At 41.7% G+C, this 19,715-nt stretch overlaps 1 protein-coding gene across 1 annotated transcript in view; it reads right to left on the bottom strand.

The window, feature by feature from the left end:
• LOC119741261 (thrombospondin type-1 domain-containing protein 4-like) overlaps positions 1-18,745 on the bottom strand; it is a 74,702-nt gene extending 55,957 nt beyond the window's left edge. The window contains exons 1-2 of the mRNA XM_038217013.1: positions 17,448-18,745; positions 3,954-4,080 (exon numbers count right to left, since the gene is read on the bottom strand). Coding sequence (XP_038072941.1) covers positions 3,954-4,080; positions 17,448-17,494 — 174 coding nt within the window. The 5' untranslated portion in view covers positions 17,495-18,745. The remainder of the gene's footprint in view (positions 1-3,953; positions 4,081-17,447) is intronic.
• Positions 18,746-19,715: the final 970 nt, after the last annotated feature.

Consider the following 19,715-nt stretch of genomic DNA (forward strand, 5'->3'; position numbering starts at 1 on the left):
GGTCCGTGTTTCATCAAAGACAGTCGTCTTTTGCTTTCATCACTTACAAACCTGTTACAAATGTGTCGAACGAAATAAGGGTTATGTACGATGTTGTATGCAGTTTATATCCTTGGCTTTTTACCAAAAGGGGTATTCCGTCTATACGGACCAACAGGTGTATCTCCGGCGGTCTCTAGGGTCATTTAAGGTCACTCCAGAGTCAACTTAGGTCACTGCCAAGTGCAACCTATATAAAGAGTTGTCGTGGCAAAACGATCGGAAATGGTACTTCAAAAAAAAAAAGAAATGGTTGCATAGTGTATTCAAAGTCAAGCACTATGGGAGTTATATATAAAATAGCTCTAGAATTACATTTCTATCATGTTAACCAATATACGTATAGGCCTATACTCTCTCCTCATATTTTGAAGCGTATCATTATTCCCGTCATAATTAGAAACCCTTGGATATTTTCTGCGTTACCGAATCCTGTTCGGTGTGAGAGTATGTACACATGAATGGTTGTTAGACTGGGTTTTTATTTTGTTTTTATTCATTTAAGTAATTTGGATATTAAAGCTCAACAAAATATTATTCCACACGTTGCGACACAGGGACCATAAAGGTTTGATATAGATTGCAGATAAGTTTCATGTTATTTCAATCTGAAAATTACATCGTGGGAGGTATCAATTACATGGTGCAAAAATGTATCATTATGCAATCACTGCAGAGCAATCAGTACATGTTTTCAAGTTAAATGGTCATTTTGCATGTCATAGCCAAGGACTAGAAGTAAGTGATAATTTGATTGCCATCGGCATTCGTTGAGAATAATGCGGTTTTGTATTTTTGTGCAGGTTTGCAATTAACCATCTTGCGATGTACAAGCGATCGTTTCTTAATCTGCATAGTGACGCTTATTACGAATTCTTTGAGAGCTTTGGCTAACACTGCTGCTTTAAACGTTTTGTGACGAAGTTTCTCGTTTTCTCTCCGCTGCATTATTTTCACATTAATTAGTGTTCAACCATTTGTTTACCAAACGTCATATGATAATGTTCCAATCAAACGTGCAATAAGCTTGCTGATAGACGATTGCAAGTGGCATGCACCAAGGGGGTATTGGGGTCACAATTACATCGGAGATAGCAAGTGGTAAGTATGAAAATAAATTCCACGTGTTTCCAATCATCGTAATCAGAGCGACAAGGGGAGCCGAATCAACCCGTAACAAAATCAGAGATCAAATTGTCAAAAAACCGTAACCCCCAATTCCCCGCTGGTCAATCAACCAATCAGAGGTCGTTTCCATTTACCACTTGATGTTCAATTACAGGATAATAGTCAAATCCTTTGTGGCCTAAGTGGGAGCTGAGTGAATTTTGACGAGGAGCGAGGAGGAAGCGGCAGGGGCGGGACAGCACGGCACACATTCTGACCCACTGGTTTGGCGCCTTTTGGGGGTCAAATTCTGAATGAGGTCTTTTCGGCGCTATAATATCATTGACCAATTTCTTTATGACTATCAAAGTAGGCGTAATTTAGAATAACAAATTGATAATTGGAGGCTGCAGGGGAGGACACCTGTTGTGAGGTTAACATAGACAGTTGCAGTATTGGTCCGGTTCATGCATGAAGGATCGACTATATATCGGACCTTCTCCATTTCTTGCAGCCCTTCTAAATATAGTTTAAATACTGACTGCTTTTCATGATACAGGATGGTGTTAAAAATATTTTATTTTCTGTGGTCTTTTTTTTTTGAGGGGGGGGGGGGGAGGTTCGCAAGTCGCTTTGGGCGCTTATTTACCTATCGTTCCCTGGTAGTTGCGGGAACGAAACGAGGGGTAACCAAGGCTAAAATATTATAGTGGCATGGGTGGCTTGTGCGTAAAGCGCTCGCCTCTCACCAAGGTGACCACGGTTTGAATTGTGCGTTGGTTCTCTCCTGTGCCACGAGGGTTTTTCTCCGGGCCCTCCGCTTTTCTTCCCTCCGGAAATATAAAACACTTTCGATCTCAGGCTGCGCTCCGTGGTCATATATGGGTCGATGTGGCCGGCAGCCATAGGCGCCTTTACGTGCCAGCGGCCCGACCACGTTGTAGCTGCGTCCTTCGCAATTCAGCTTACCAGCTGCGAGTAAGGATGATTAGCCTCCCAAATTATTATTATCATGTGAGTGTTCAAGTGAGAACAAAATCGCTATAAAAGCTAAAGAACAGTCTAAAACCGTTTGTGCAGTCGGAATAGGGATAATCGAACCCAAACCGAGGGTTGGATACACACAGTTGTACAATACACTTCACTCGTTTCTCTTTCGAAATTTATATCACTTAATCTCATAACCAGTTCTTTTCAGAACTAACAATCTTCACAGAAACGATTAATTCCGTAGTGTACCCGCAAGCTAACATCTTTATAATTGATCCATTCGAAAGTTAAAATCGTATTGGAACAAAATTCCTTTCGATATTAAACAATCTCCGATCAATAAAACACGATTCAAGTTGGCCTTGTTCGAATCAAGGTCTCTTAACAGAACGCGGGGACCACCTGGTAAGGGTTAGATCTAAGAGAGCACGTCGAGGTGGATAGGCGCGCCGGAAAGCTACAGCGTTGTCAACAGTCATTTCGGCAAATGGGTTGCTAACATTTCACAGTCTTGGAGACATTGCCAAGTTCTCCTCAACATCAATATACGGTCCCCTTGACGCCAAACGACGCGTGACTCATGTCGCTGAAGCCGTCTTCCATTGGCAATCTTGAGATTTTTTGAACTTGATAAGCTCCCTTAATGTTAATCGACATGTGTGTGATGTACCAGGATTTGTTCTCAACACGTTCATAAGTCTAGCTGCCACTGTCGTTTTTCATTTCCATAGGCGGAAGAAGAATCACAATGGCTGCTTTTCCAACTTTCAGATGAATGTGTTGTTTCAAAACGTTTAAAGGCTGAATTCTTTACAATAGGCCTAAAAGTATCATCACTGATGCAAGCAAAACTTGAATCCCTGCTTTCCATTTAGCTCAAACGTGCAATGAATTCGGGGAAGGTAATTTTGTCCACGTAGAAATTTCAGGAAAAACAACCTACAATTGTTTTGAGAAAGTTAAAGGTTTTAATATTTTCATCATACCACAAGTAAAACAAATTAAGTAATTAATTAATTAAGCAATACCAATACCAAATAACAACGAAATCATTTTTTTTTCAAACTTCCTTGAGGACAGCAGTAGTTCTGATAACAAAAGTCAGATCAAGTACCATAATAATAGTGAACTACACTCAACCAAAAAAGAAAGTCCCCCCTTAATACTTGTCCAACTCAAAAACTGCTGGGCACATCTTGCTCAAATTATGACTGATCAGTACAGAAATTGCTTAGCAATCCAGCCATACTCTTTGTTTGGCCCAAAACAGCGATACATGTAGTGTGTACAAAATTATGCAATCTATGACAAATGGTACCGAAAAAAGTTGCACTTTTGTATACGTGCAAGGTGAGTGTGAACCACAACTTGCACGTATACAAAAGTGCAACTCACGGTTTTCGGTATCATTTGTCATAAATTGCATAAATTCGTACACATTATCACTGTTTTGGGCCAAATAAAGAGTATGGCTGCATTGCTAAGGAATTTCTGTACTGAGTAGTCGTTATTTGAGTGAGAGGTGCCCAGTAGTTTTTGAGTTAGACAAAAAAGTAGTAGTAGTAGTAGTTGATAAGCGAGGTAACTTGAGCCTGCGCGGGGAATATTCAAACGAGGTCTAAGGACTGGTGAATATTTCCCGGTCGAAACGAATCCTCATCGCCCATGCCACATACACACGGTTAATTTCAAGAGATGCAAGTACGGTCCTAAACTAGCGTGCGTTCGATGCTAGTCTTATCGTGGTTATTAACCAAACTTCTCGATCGAGTTGTAAAGGAGGCCTGTATCATTTTACAGGAGGGGAACCCACTTACCTCACGGATTCTCCGATGAGTGTTCAGTGCCCCTGATGACGTCACAAACACAATCGCCAAGAGAATGCTGACTGTCTTGAATGTCATCGTTTTCGTCTTTGACAACAGAAAGCACGAGGAGCACAATCTGAGGAATGAAGGCAGAAAAATCTCTCAATATATCCAGATGGATAAGTGTAGCTATAAAACCTGCACAAGACCTCACTGTACGACCCAAGCATGGATCACTGACGATGTTCTTGAACAGACGTGTGCCTGCTTCATGTAAATTTAGTCAGAGTAATGCCTCACGTTATAAAAGCGGTTCACATTATAAGTAGTAAATTTACATGAAAGTCATAGCTGGCTAGGCAGCATCAAGTAATTAACTCCCAATTAGAAGATTCTTCCTGCCTACTTAACTCCACTCAGATTGCGAGTGTGACGAAATTAGACATGACGTGCGATGTCGGAGGGATATCTGTCAGCCGAGAGGGGATGAACATTTCAGTGGCTGGATTTATGACATCTGGGAGCTTGGCGCAATGGGTATTTTATCATCTGCTAATTTGAGGACAGAATGATGATGATGGTGGATGATATTTAGCTGCACGGGGATCTAGGGATCTCTAGATCTTCGTCACTAGGCGTCATTCGACGCTAGCGAATGGTGTAAAGGTTGGCTTCAACTTCACTCGACGAAAAAAAAATCAGTGACCTCAACTGAACTTTGTGAAAGGTTTAGCAAATTTCCAACCTCTCAGCAAGGTGTAGGCCTAACCAGACCCCTTTTTTTTTGCACTGCGGCCACAAAATAATTGGGGGATAATTCGACACACTGAAAGGAACCACCTTTGATCGCGGAAGGGACACAGTACTTTGTAATAAGAGGATCCAAGAGACATAATTTTCAGAAATTGGGACTGAGGCGAATTCCCCCTTGCCCCCCCCCCCTGCACCCCACTTCTGCCGTCTGCGCATCATATATCTTGTGTTGATTAGGTGTTTCATCGAACAACGGTTAACGCATATACGTACATGCCAATGAGGATTTCAAACACCATCGTTAAAATCCGGAGCTCTCTCTTAATTCAGGATGAAAAATGATGGTAAGTGAAATATTTGGACTGGCGGTATGGTCATATTTAGGTCAGTGTTGAGTCAACTGGCCGGTGACCCTTGCACTTTGATATATTACTACGAAGGGCAGAGATCAAGCTATTAATTTCTTCCCCGTAAAAGACACCACAGGAAGTGCATTGGAAGCGTCAGTCAATGATGGGTTCGCCTCACAATAAAATCCCTCGAGTCGCAGCAGGTTCTTCTATGAACTGACGCTCCATTAATATTATTGGAAATTATAATATTGGAGGCAACATTTCCATAACCTGTAACTTGCAGAACTTTTGAAAGGATTTGTACAGCCTACCATTAACTATTACAATCGATATAAGTACGATTTATTTCCAATAAAACTGGTACAATAATATTCACGTCGATATTCACTTAAGTGGATAGTATATAAAGAAACTAAACTGAATGTTATGTGTTCCATACACAGTTGTTGTGTTGCCTTAAAGTTAAGACATCGGGAATACATTCTTCGTGCAAGGCGTGATGCCTGTACTAGGCTGTACAGCATGACTTTGCCACGTATACGAAGTGATACTGATGCATGTAAAGTGCAGCATCATTAACTAAAAATTCAACTATCCCTATTTTGATATCAGGAATGCGGTCACCACCTTGAGGCTCGATATCTCATCTAGGTATAATTACTTCCACTGCTGACGATCAGCGAAGCAAGGAGCCTGAACACTTAGTCCTGCCCTTCATTCAGCAACCTGGGGCATCCAGGAAAGACTCGGGAAAGCCAGGGTTTCCGCTTTGGCTTTGGACCAAGTTTTGCCGGCGAGTAATGTTGGTGAAAGGGGGGGAGCTCCCAACACGCATAGTTATTAGTTGGCATTCGCATGTGTACATGGTGTTTTAATACATGGACTTGGACATGACTTGTACACGACTGCGTGGGCCTTAATGCAATTTGCAATTCCACACAGATTTTCTTTTTTTTTGTTCGTCAGACCTGCCACTCAGTCAAACGTCTCTCCACTCACGTCTTCCACAAATTACATTAGCTATCGAAAGCAGTAAGGAAACGAAGAGGGAAATGAGAAACTGACAAGGTGATGCGAGCAAAGTGTGACTGTGGGTGCTAACAGATCCTTCGAAAGCTCACAAACCACTACAAATGTATGAGTCTTGACATTTCTGTGATACTGATATGCTACAGATTGAACAGTGTTTCGTCTTATTCGTATCGATATAAAAACTACTTGGTTTGGTGATGGGCTATATTGTTAGTTTGGTATTCTCATGATCATGATAAACTGTCGATTGTTTTGTGTGGGTTACACAGTCGTCAAACAAACGACTGATATCCGACCTTGGTGGCATGTGCCTTAAAGACTCCTTTCGGCATTCACAGTACTCGCATAATTTCTTTAGATTGAATTGAAGTGGAGAAGACATGATGGTTATGATTTTAATTTCATAACCATAGACGTTACTATGCAACTATAAACGGAAGTTTCCATGTACGTTTTGAAAATAATATTCATTTCAAAATGTAGGTGACCCAATTTTGTGCCATCTTGTGCTGTTAAGAAGTCAAGATCATTATTATTGATAAAACAAACCAGGAAAGACCAAAATCAAACAAAGGCACAGGGATTTCCCCCTTTTGGTTAAACATGAAAAACCAATTATTCGTATATCCCCAGTATCCGCATGAGTCAGTGGGGAAATACCTGTCCGTGAAGAAACAGCAATAGTTCCCCAAGCTCGCCTCCCAAAGCATTTAACTCATGTTAAGAACTCTGCCTTTTTAGGTGAAGATATTAAACGGCCATCTTGAGGGGGAACCAGGTGTATAACCCACGGCTTTCAGTTTATTAGGTTGGTGGAGAGGGGCACTAAGAAAAAAAGACATAGGCCAGGATTAAATGTACTATGTCATGACATGTGGACACCACATAGGTTCATTTCTTTAGGCCAAATGACTAAAACTATGAAGGAGGAGCACATGGGTGAGAGTTAGGTCAGGCACTGTCAATCTTTGTGAATATTGTGAGAAATTCATACATTTTGCGTTGACTGTTTTGTTAGCGAGGTTTCAATTGGAAATATGAGTGTGTGGTGTAACATCTTCCAATAAAAATATTGTCAAACAGGATCCAACGAGTTCGTGTTCATGCATGAGTCACGTGATTGTGCCGTGTAATTTCTGGAAGTAATGGGGTTTTGAGTTTTAATAAAATAAAATCAGGTTTTTGGCCCCAGTGACCCCATGATGACGTTTGACCCCAGTTTGGTCATGTGACATGTTGGGGCTGGGCTACTGATACTTTTGGCAAAGCCTGGTGGAAATCGGTCGAAATATGTAGGACCAATAGACAATGTCAACGTTTGTTACTAACTAACTAGACGGACTAAGGCCCCCCAAAAAAGAAGATCGGTCTCTGGTCAGACCGAAGTTCCGGAATTGATGCGGCGACGCTTTTTTTTGGGGGGGGGGTGTTTTTTTTTTTTTTCAAGCTTCAATTGTACAGACAAGGTGGGTACTATTTTGCTTTTTTGTGTCCTCATTATACATTAGTGTCCTCCATCATTTGCCTTGGTGCCCTTTATCATTTGCCTTGGTGCAATTTCTCCATTCCTTGGTGCTCCTTAGTACAAAAATTTGAGGAGGTGCGGCAATAGAGGGCGCTGTTGTAGCTTCCGTGTTAATTTGAAAAAAAAAAAGTTGACGCGCATGATTAAAATCGACGCGCGCGCTGACCAGAGACCGAGTTTTTTTTTTTTTTTTGGCCTAACGGAGAGACATGATGATTTGTTGAGCTGTATCCCGCAGCTAAAAATGGGTTCGTTTGTTTATCATTGCTTAACGTATTGGTGACTTGGGTGGGGCAGTAATTCACGCAAGATTTCTTCACATCTTTATGTGGCTGAAACTCTCAACCAATGAGAAACAACAAAACCGACTGAGTTGAACCACCAAAATGCGCCCCATATACTCAGCAGAAAAGCACAAGCGAACGCAATTAATTTGAGACATCGACGTAACGACACGTTTGGATTTTTTTTGACACAGAGAAATCGCAACAATCGAACATAATTATAATCACGGCGGATTTCGCCGCGAATGTTTCGTGTTGTCAATTCAATTCGATTCACGAAGTTCTTTCGCCCAGCGGAAAAGGACCCCTACCGTAATTATTATTCAATTATAATTGGTTCAGATCATTCTTATCAACGAAGTAAGCATATTAGGTAAGTCACAAGGGGGTGTCGTTTAGGGGGGTCATTATCTCTTCATTGATTAGATCGATCACGGTATATATTAAATTCGTGACTAGATAGGCTCTTTTAAATGCGTATTCGGTGTAGGTTTTCGATTCCGGATTGTGATTTCCTGAGTTGACATACATGAGTACCAATGTCAGGGCACATGGGATTTTAAACCATTCTGGTATGATTAACGCAAATTTCCACTTTCACCCATTTCGTTATGGCTATTCGGAACGCAGCCAAATGTTTCATCCCAGGCATCAAAGAAACAGTGACTCAATAAAGGTACAATTCTTGTACAGACCCGGATAGCTGCACTGAAATCAAACAAAATGCGTCTTATTTTTGGAGACAAAGATATTCCAAAAGTTAACACAAACCACGTCCCCTTATTCGAAGTTACTCACAATATAATCTCGGACGGAATGCGACGAATTTCCGCCTGATTGATGCTGATTGAATTAACATCAATGGCCGGCAATTATAATCGCTATCAATCTCGGAGTTTGGACGGGTTACTCGTAAAAAAGGTAACCAGGAAGAATAACAAATCGAACAGACCTGCATAATAACATAAATTTGTGCCACACAATTTGTTCCATTATAAGATTGTCCCAAACTCATTATGTCGTCTTCCTGTATTTACATATACGTGCAGCTTTTGTGATAATGCTCAGAGCACCGAGAAAAATGGTTCGACGACCTGCGTGCGCCGTGCGCGTCCAAAACTGTGTGAATACAAGCTAGCTGCAGCAAGTGCATGGACATTTTAAAAAAAAAAATCAAAATTTGGTGGGGCATCATCCAAACTCTATCACAACGGTAGGTCTCGAGTCACTGTTACGTTTTTTTAAACTTCACAGTGTGGCCCGCACTGTCGAAACCAGATTGTTAATTTAGTAGGCCATCCCAAAGTGCTGGTTCTTACAAATTCAAAGAATCCATGCCCTCAATAGAGCTGCTATGCCTGAATGAAAAAAAAGGCTTCTTAAAAAAAACGTTCCAGAGATACTTCTGTAAACATTCTCAGCAGCGATGATAAACACTACTTGTCGATGACACTGCATTGAGTTTTCCGAAATACCCCGCTGCTCCAGTGAAAGTTTGAAAAGACCCATGAAGTACTAGAATAAACAAGTCATGATGGGTTGGAAAGGAGAAAAGGGTGACACGACCAAAGATGACGGTGATGCAGTGGTGGACAAAGGGGGTACCTTCTGGGTGACATCCCAGTGTTTGGTGGCAATGTTGAACAAGGGAAAGGTACCTTCAAAGTGACATCCCAGGGTCAAAACGGGTCAATTCACCAATGCGGATTAATCGGGGCCCTGATCAAATTCAAAACATCGATTCTAAAATGGTGAAGATCTGGGATACATCAACTTCTACTTGTGCTTCTTTTGGCGCTTGAGATGGGCGTCCAAGGTTTGAGGAAGTAACGTACAGTTCCATTGTAGATAATCTGTAGATTATCCCTGATGGTAAAAGAAGGGGTTTCACCGCTGAACAAATAACTGCTTGTTTGATTTGGCGATGAGCCAAGGGCTGTGGGCGACTATAATACTACATGTATTGTGTTGCGTGATGCACCAACCATCCGGAAAACGAGCGCGCCCCTGGCCCGAGTTGGTAGGAAGGAAACGTAGAGAAGAACCAATGCAAACATTATTGGAATTGAAAAAAAATATACTTTGAGATTAAGGCAAAGAAGATACCGCTGCTTCAACCCAATGAGTGGCAATGACCAAACTTGAGATAGGCCTAAGTCCCCATAAGTCATGACAAATCCTGATTCAAAAGCCAGAACAAATTCAAAAGCCACAGTAATTGACGGTATTTTCGGCATGTTGCATGCCAATTTAGGTTATACAAGAACTAACGAGATTTCGTCCAACTTGCTTAACGACAGAAGAGCTCATTTCTTCGACCGTCTGAGGATTAATACGATGCAGTGGGTAATCCGCCCACTGCAGTTTTCATTCCTTGTAAAATACCGATATCACAGACGGTACCCACGAAGAGACAGTTCTATACAAAACGCTTGAAGACGCGAGCATGCATTCGTCACTAGTAACTCATTTTCCTATGACAGTTCATGCTTAAATATACTACATGTAAATCCATTTCGAGAGGCGTAACAAATGCATTGCAAACAAGTTTTCCCGATACATGACCTTTATTTGCACTCATACAAGGCAGGTCATAAGCACTTTCAATGCTCAATCAGTTCATCTTTGCTACATATCAAAGTGTTGTAAACCAATTGTTTACCGGATATGGACACTACAAGATGATTGCACAATGTCATGTGGTAGCTCATGCTGGTTTGTTTATCTGAGAGCATTGTAACAATCCAAGCACGTTACTAGCTGACAACATCACGTTCGTGAATTTGAGCGCCGATTAAAAAACACGAGGTATTAGGCCTAAGTCTATCCATTCGGTCACTGATGACTCTTGTTCAGTCGTTGGGCATGGTGGTCCGAAGCGGGTGCAACTTTCTGGACCCTTGGCTGAGCCCAAGCCATTGATCCAGTCGGATTCGGATTGGGGAGACAACTTTGAATTGGATTAAATTGCCTTATTGATCGTCAAAGGTGAACGATTTTCACTGATGCGGTTAACATCGTCACATGTAACCCTCCGGGAAAAAAATGGGCTATATTTATTTTATTTTTTTTACTATGTAGCAATAGCTCTTAACGTCGTAAGCATATTCGTGTCCAATACAATTCCAACTGTGAGAAAAATGTCAACCGTAGCCTACCGTTCGACATAAGCCAAGCCATAATTAACCAGTGTCTGCTGTTGGTAACGCACACCACATAATCGTGCTGACAATGTTCGTGCTTGCAGATTCATTGTGTACGTACAGGGAGGGTGTCGATATTTTTATTCAGAAAAGATCCTCTTATGCAGACAATAATATTGTGTTGACATTGTACATGCTTGACGTGCTCAAAACATTTTATTTCTGAAATCGCAGAAAACTGCTTTAATTGCAGAATCATTGTGCACAGGGAATTGATATTTTTGTTCAGAGGAGATTGCTTTTACAGAAAGCAGGTGGTTGTTTTATTGAGACCACGTGACAGGAAGTGATACATGACACGCGAGGGAACATTTTGACAGCGTGTAACAATGAAATGTGTTTTGAGAAGGGGTGGGTGTCTGAGGGTCGTGTTTTGTTTCTCTCAGAAAAACATGATGGTCGATGAGTTTTTAACAACATGAACAAACCCCGTGGGGGCTATTACATTCATGTTCAAGGGGTAATACCAATCTGACAAGTAAAAGATGTACTAACCGTTCTCGGCTATAAATGAAAAAAACAACCGAAGTCCCAGTAGTGACGGGTAATTTCCACCCAATGAAACAAAAGTCAATTAGTGAGTAATTTTCCTGAAGACGAATAAGACGCACTGTTCGAGAAGGTAAATCGGACCCCTTTTTATAGCTCCGTTGTTTTTAGAACACAGTACTAGTCCCAAAAGATATAGGACTACAGTTACACGTACACTATGTTACCTCTAACTTTTGTATTCGAAAGTCTTCAATATCCATAGTTTGGTTTGGCTAATTTTCAAAACTAATCTATACTTGCCCGCTAAAACTCGATTCCTCCCCTTCACCGTGAGAGGTCGTCGTGTTAGGCTCTGCACACACAACTTACTTGGAGTGCAGGGTCCTTATTCACAAAGCACCCGTAAATGCTTGCGGGCACGCAACTTCCCCGCAACCCTCACTTAAGCACTTGCGGGTTATTCACGAAGCCCCCTTAAATCTGCGTGTGCCCGTAATCCACCCGTAAATTTGCGGGACCTCCAGACGTCCCGCAAGCACACCACAGCTTGCGTGGATCATCTCGATTGTCACAATGGTGGCACTCTTGGCATGTATTTTGGATCTACGAACTGAATCGACGTGCCGGTTCATCTTCCGTGACCGGTTGAACCAACTAAAGGATGAGTTAAAAAAAAAAGTGACCGAATTTGAAAAAATGTGTTCAAAATATTTGGCGCGTTCCATTTTCATGGGCATCAATTTGTTTTGTTTTTTAAGTGGCGGATATCATATCGTTGCCCCCCCCCCCACATTTTTTCTATCCCCGAATAAAAATTGTAGCCTATATAATGATTATATAGTAGCTGATTCAATGACTCCAAACTCGAAAATGATGTTTAAAAGATTATCTTTTGCTCACAAAAGTGGTTTGGGTGCTCAGAAATTGCCCCAGATCGCACCACTAAGCAAGCATCTAGAATCCAGAAATTGTCGGTGCCCGCTCCACATGCCGTAATAGGTATGTCCTCCACTTTTGGGAAGCGACTGCCGCCTTTTGTTTTTTTTTATGGGACGAAGTACATCTTATGGGATTTTAAGTGTGAACATTTCACTTAAATTGCACAGTCTAATCCTAAGTTATGTCTATTTCAATAAAACGATCACAAACTTGTTTACCACTCATCACGTGATGCAAACTGAACACCCATTGAGTAAAATGAAACGTGGACTTTCCCACCTCAACTGAATGAAGAGCATGGGAAAGGATACAAAATCCCATCAATTTTTAAAAACAAAAATAGAGCTAATTGTTTCTTATATACTGAAAGCACACATTCTGACAGTGGTTTCTGTCTTCTCAATTATTACAGGGAACCTGCAAAATGATTTGTATTACTTAAATAGATTTGAAACAGCTTTATTGCCATGTTACTATGACTTTCAACCTTCTTTTGTAGTAGTAAAAGGGAGAAATTTCAACATTTCAATTGTTATGCCATTGACAATTTCCATATTCATGAGCCAAAGCGTGATGTCATTCACAGCAGAACAAAAGTGCCTCTACAGCTTTGTGTACAAATATATATCAAACTTTTCTTTATTTTCTTGTATGTATTGTTGCGACACATAATAATGTGCATGCTTTAAAGTCTTGTTGGTATTTTAAAGTTTGTCTGTAATATGATTCTCACTAAACTCAATAGCTTCCAATGATATTCAAGGACAGCTATAAAAATGGGCTACGTTTGTAACACATGCATAACTTCTGAAAGCATTGGTAAATTTTAGTGATTCATTTTTTTCTTTAAATGAGTGGAAGAACAAGCTCTTAAAGACATGCTTGATTGGTGTTGATTGTTTGCTAAGAAAACAAAGACAAGTTAATCTTTAATCGACTCTGCTTGTAATTTTTTCAACGAGCAAGAATTCTGAAATGGGATAAAATGTCTTGGAATGTGTTTTGTTTTATGTTCAACCAATTAGTTGCGGGTGCCCGCAACATGCGGGTCCACTAAGGGAACTCTAAGGGTGCTTCGTGAATACCACTTAACGCAAGTCTTACGTGCCCTTAACATCCACTTACGGGTCCCCGCAACGCAAACATTTACGGGTGCTTTGTGAATAAGCACCCAGGCCTACACAAGGTGTCTCGAAAAATTGTACAATTTACTCTAATAAGACGGGAGGAAAAGGAAGGGATTCCTCCATTATCTACCATATACTTCAGAAGTCGAATAACAACTAAGAAAGGTGGTAATTGAAAAGACCTTCCGCTGTTTAAGAGCTATTTGGCTTTCGCATGCTTGAGTCTGGTCAAGAAAACAACTTTTGACATAAGGGTGTAGCAAAAAGGCTCCTGACAAAATAAGCATCTCACCTGTGTTTACTCCGACACGAATACCACCTGTTATCACTGCCGCATTCCCATTGTGAAAAAAAAAATAGGGCGTACGGTACAATCCCCTTGATGGCAACTTCAAATTGATGTATTTTTGATGGTCTCACCATCACGTACAGTCTCTGGATGGAAACTTTGTGCGACCTTCCGCGGCACAAAAGTGCGACCTTGGCATTGAGTTAAATCAAGACACCTTTTTTTTTCGCTGCACCATCTGGCCTTCGACACTTCCATTTGTGAACTACCTCCGGTTTGCCATCCAGCATGTGGATTCCATTCAGGAACGACTCCGTAATCAACATTATAAACCGATTCTTCTGGTTAAAGGTGTTATTCAGTCGCAGACGTGCAATGTACAACTCCCAATTTCTTACAGTAGTGTTAGGAGTAGTCCGAATAAGTACGGAGTCCACGTCGACCAGGAAGGAAGCACTATTGACTGTATTGTGATACTTTGTTTCACTGCTCAATGTATGTTTTTTCTAATAAAAGCTGAATGCCTATCTGAGGTACGGCTATCAGCATATCCACTGATCTCCATATTTCCTTCCACACTGATTCGTCTTCTTTTGGTCGTAGGAATAAATCCCCGACCACCACACGCAATAAGTCATCTAGCCTTCATCAACCTATCCTCCTTTAACATGTCTACTCTTGTAACGGTACCCCCTCAAACATCTCTTTCAGTTATCATATTATCAGTGTGCTTCCTCACCTGTTTTATGATAAGTAAACACTGCGCCTCTCTGTCAGGTAAAAGAGAGGAAGACCATCATGTTTCGTCGGATTTTGAAATTCCAAGACCCAGCACCTCTTGCCAAGTCAGCCCAGCCAAGTTCAAGGCCAGGTTCGGAAATAAAGGGTATAGGCCTACACACACTCAAAGTTACCTGGGGAACCACGTGCATTAATTGTATTCCCGGCATTCCCCGATGGTTTCTGCCCTGTGCATTCCCAAGTTCGAGGTCAAGGTTGATCCGTTGATGTCGGCTGAGGTTTAACGACCCATTAAGTTGATCATTAATTGCACTATTCGTGAAAGCATTGACTCGTGGATGGACCGTGACAGGTATGACCTAGTTTGGTTAGACTGATAGACCACAGCGAGTATAAGGCCAGGCATTTACGGCAACCCTATATTGGGTAACGGTAGGGGAAGATTTTGGTGCCCCATCAGATAATGACCTCCTTCTCAAGTAACCAACGGGTTATAAATGGGGGGGGGGGGGGGGCGGGGGATGGGGATGGGAGGTATATGTATCACCCCCATTTTTTGTATCCCCCAAAATTCGGATTTTGAAGTATTATTCGAACTTTCCAACAACCACGATGTATTAAATAGCATTGAAAGAAAGGGGGGAGTACACAACTTTAACGGCGCCGTTAATTAAGGCGCTTAAGTATTCTGTAATCTGTATCATGAACAGTGCCCCTATAGTCCCCTACGGCCCCAACGCGTTTTGAATTTCCATGGCCGGCAACTTTTGAAGTTTGGTCATCCCTCATACCCCCAACCTGCTGACATGGATTTACGCCACTGGGAATCACATTTACTTCTTATCGTTGAAACTGGCTTACTTTCCGGTGAAAAATGGAAACGAAATCGAAACGATCGAAATATGAATTTGGCATAATGGGTGAATACTAGCCCATGCAATATGCAAGAAACTTGACATACGCAAAGTCAATGACGTGAGTTCTACAAAGACACGCGCGCCCCATCGTATAAGTTTACTCACCAATCAAATAAACAAGCTATAGGAATGTACACATCGGCGGTCACGTCCAAGAGAATGTAAACGACATTTACGATATCAAGTTGGCAGCAGCCGGTTGCGATTACTGTGACCTCTGGAACCTCTGAATTTGACGAAATTCGTAGGGTTGCACCGTTGCAGACTATTAAATATTAAAAAGACCCAAGAATCAAGATCAAAAGATGCTTATGTGGGTCCATACACTTGAGGGTAAGAATGTCTCTAGACAGGATTTTGATGAAATGGGACATGAAGGTATCGTTTTTTGCATGGAGTGGAATGTTTGTTTCAAAATGGCGGTCTGAAATCGTTGTAGGAGGTGATTATCTTTCGAGGTAAATATCACCCCAAATTCATTCGATTATAACCCTAAAAATTGATTAGTAACTTCAATTATAAGTTGATGTTTGTTTTGAACGACTTGGACAGAATGTGAATATGTTTCGCATGGTTGTGAACTGTAAATGACACTTTATTTTACTGATGTCTAACCTTAAGATACTGCGATTGGCCGTGTTTTCATAGCCAAGGGTTGACCGCGAGATGAATGGGGGCGGGGACGTTCCGGTCGACGTTATCGGTGAAATCCCAGCACAGATGCGTCATGCATGACGGGTCCTGAGATAAACCCTGTCATGTACATGTAGGCCTACTACGTGTAAAAAAAAAATTAATATGTTCTACTCTTGATCCTAAATAACTGTGTTGTTTACCATTGGAATTAAACCAAAATTTCAGATCGTGTAAACAAGGCATGACAAATTCTATGCAGCGAATTTCATCACCCTGTGCAAGAGGGTCAGATTTAAACGCCATACAAAAAGAAACTACTTTCAGAATCTGCCACTTTCGACTTGGCTTCCTCCAAAGTCGATACAGATATGGAGACGGTAGCGGAAGGCGCGTGCTGCAGCCGAAAGCTTCTGAAGGAATGCAGGATCACCCATCGAGGAGATGTGCATTGACATCAGGGGTGATCCTGCATTCATTCAGAAGCTTTCAGCCTCAGCACACGCCATCCGCCACTGTCTCCGGCACTGTATCGACATTCTGAAAGTGTTGTTTTCGTATGGCGTTTAAATCTCACCCTCTTGCACACAAAGCTGATGATAACACTCTCTCCATAACATTTGTCATGCCTTGTTTACATGATCTGAAATTTTGGGTTAATTCCATTGGTAACCAACAGACACGTATAATTATGAGCTTGAACACTTTTGCGGAGAGTTCTTACGCGATAAAATGTCTCCAAAATATAATATGGGAAACGTATGCGTAAACCAAGCTGCACACGAAGGTCAAGTACTTCTAGACGCCCCATTTGTTACAGTTATAATATTGCTAGCGAAGACCAGAAACTCTGCACAGAAAACTGACTCCTATAAGTCCAGCTGGACATGCCATAGGTCAACTTATATGATTGATTTACAAGATTAAGCCGAGGCTGGAATTTTCCCAAATATTTTGATGACCGCCTCTCTTTATAAACATTGTGACTGCATTTGTCATAAAAACTCACGGAAAGTACAACAGTAGGTCCATAAGCAACAATGGACGAAGTGGAAGGTCGAACCTAAGGTTCATCTCTGACGCTGATCTAGCGTTTAAGTTAGCAAGGTATAATATTACATTCGGCGCATGGTAAAACGCACGTGGCGTAATTCCATTCCTGAAATGTGCATTACATCGAAAGCAATCCGTGTCATATAGAAATATCTTACTTACCCGTATCTCATGGACTTCTTTGCATCTTCGAAATTACCGCACATCATTCCTCACTCTCAGGAGAGAACATCTAGTTCATCCAACGACGACTCTGAATTTCCCACTCGATGAAAAAAAACCAGTCACAATCACACATAAGTGAAAAGCTGTATTTCCTGTGGTTTTAGGTCATCCAACATTTAACTTGATCAGTTGAACGTCAACAGAGGCAGACTTAAGCCTCAGTCAGAATCTTGCGTTCAATAATGAGACCTATCTTTGGTTGCCCCTTTGGTACGTGCAGTTTAAGTCAACACAGGCGTGTGCGTTGGCGCTGTTATTGCTCTCAAATTAAACATTGATGAGGCTCATCACCGTACATTGTGTTCAGACCTCATCAACACACATCGCTGAATCTCATGGTAGAAAAAAATCAATAATGTTTCAAAGGAGGACATTCTTTGAATCTCTCCCGCTATCACATTCTGCAACAATACGGCGTCTGCAAGCAGGTTCACGCACCTTTATTATACCCAAGGCGTTATAATGTCGCAGTCCCACCGTGACTTGAACAATATTATAAAGTTCAATCTACTGTGATCTACCTAGCCACATGTGGCGGCCCCAAAAAAGGATTACCCTCAAAAGCAACTGCAATGATGTCGACGAATTCACAATTGTTGTCCAGACATCCCCTGACGGTGCGACAGTATCAAGTTTCAGTAATCATTTTCCCCTCCATTCGCAAGAGCAGTTATTTATAACTTCTGATTGAAGAGTAGGCTTATAAGAATGTGAAAAGCTGGCAGGAAAGTCGAGCAACTCCTAAACAAGGCTAGCCGCGCACAACCTGCTAACTGGAGTGGTATACGAATCGGAGACAAATCGCGGTGCTTTCAAATAGGTAGCAGACACAACTCGACAAGTCATGAACCGTTCTCCCGGGGTGTCAAAATCTCCTTCCCGCTACATAAAAGGTACGAATGATCACCAGGGATATGAGGTGCTAAACTGTTGTTGATGCTGAGGTGAAGTTCTAATCAACTTGACGGGTATGAACAGACTCGGGGGAACCCTCGTCCCTGGATGTGACTGATGCTGACGAATGGCTCCTTTGAATCGGCATGGGAGTTTAGTTGCCCAATGTCAGCGTGCGCGTTGTCAAGCGTGCTACTTTATATTCCTTTCGAGTTCTACCCACTCACGTCACGTACATGTACGTTGTGTCAAAACTGTCAACGATGGCTCCATACAAATAGCGCCACCCAACGAGGAGGATTATGCAGTCCGTTTCGTTTGACTATTTAGGAAACCTTCCGTCAAACCCTGAAAGAAATAGAGAGTGAGAAGACTCAGAAGAGTGTTAAGGTAAATGCTGCACTCCTACGACTTCATGTTTACCCTGCGGAAAAGCAGTGTACCCCCGTCCTGGTTAGTACTTCGACGCTTTGTTAGAGTTAACATGGCATAAAAGGTTTCCTTTTTTTGCAATTAGGCTAAGTAACTAAACGAAAAAAGAATCCACTCATTACAAACTTTCCAACCGTGTAAAGTAGGCGATTCGAAAGACAAAGTTAAATGTATGGGCTTCAGTTCGGGTTTTACACTGACACACCACATGGTTGAGGAAAACAAATTGGATAAAGACGACGTCAAAGGATTGGTTCCGGTCCATTTTACATGCGCTTTATATAGTTGTTTTTCTGTTTGCGCTAACTGGGGCTTGACCATTGAAAGTCACCCAGGAGTGGAAGTTTTTGTCGCATTTTCGCTTGTACCGGATTCACACCGCATATGTGTGCATGTGGTAGTCGACTAGTCGAGTCAGCTTTAGATATGAGAAGTCCGTTTGGCGCAATTTCTTCTGCCGAGTCTGCTTCTGGTTTTTTTTTTACTGTAACAAACTCCTCGGAGGGATTTGTAAAGTTGCAGGCGCAAGGCGTGCAATATCTGTTCCACGACCATGAAGCATCTGAAAAGTAAACTGCTTCAAAATTGCTTTAATGCCTATTATTTTCAAATGAAACGGCGGTGTTTTTAACGGGGCGGAGCGGGGTCACAGCCAAAGGTGTTGCCTGCTATATTGTAGGGCAGGGGCAGGCTACGCGGTACGTGACCAAGGGGTACTTTTTCTTGTATTTGCGACTAAGTTTTGTTTTAAACCAATGACACCCCCCCCCCCCCCCCGTTTTGCAGGGAAAGGTATCATTGGTAAGCGGCCGAGCTCTGAAATCAAAGTGTGTGCCCTAAGTACAATATTTGTGTCATATTTTTTTTACAAATATAAAT

Source organism: Patiria miniata, unplaced genomic scaffold, assembly GCF_015706575.1.
Source record: "Patiria miniata isolate m_02_andy unplaced genomic scaffold, ASM1570657v1 HiC_scaffold_5, whole genome shotgun sequence".
NCBI lineage: Eukaryota > Metazoa > Echinodermata > Asteroidea > Valvatida > Asterinidae > Patiria > Patiria miniata.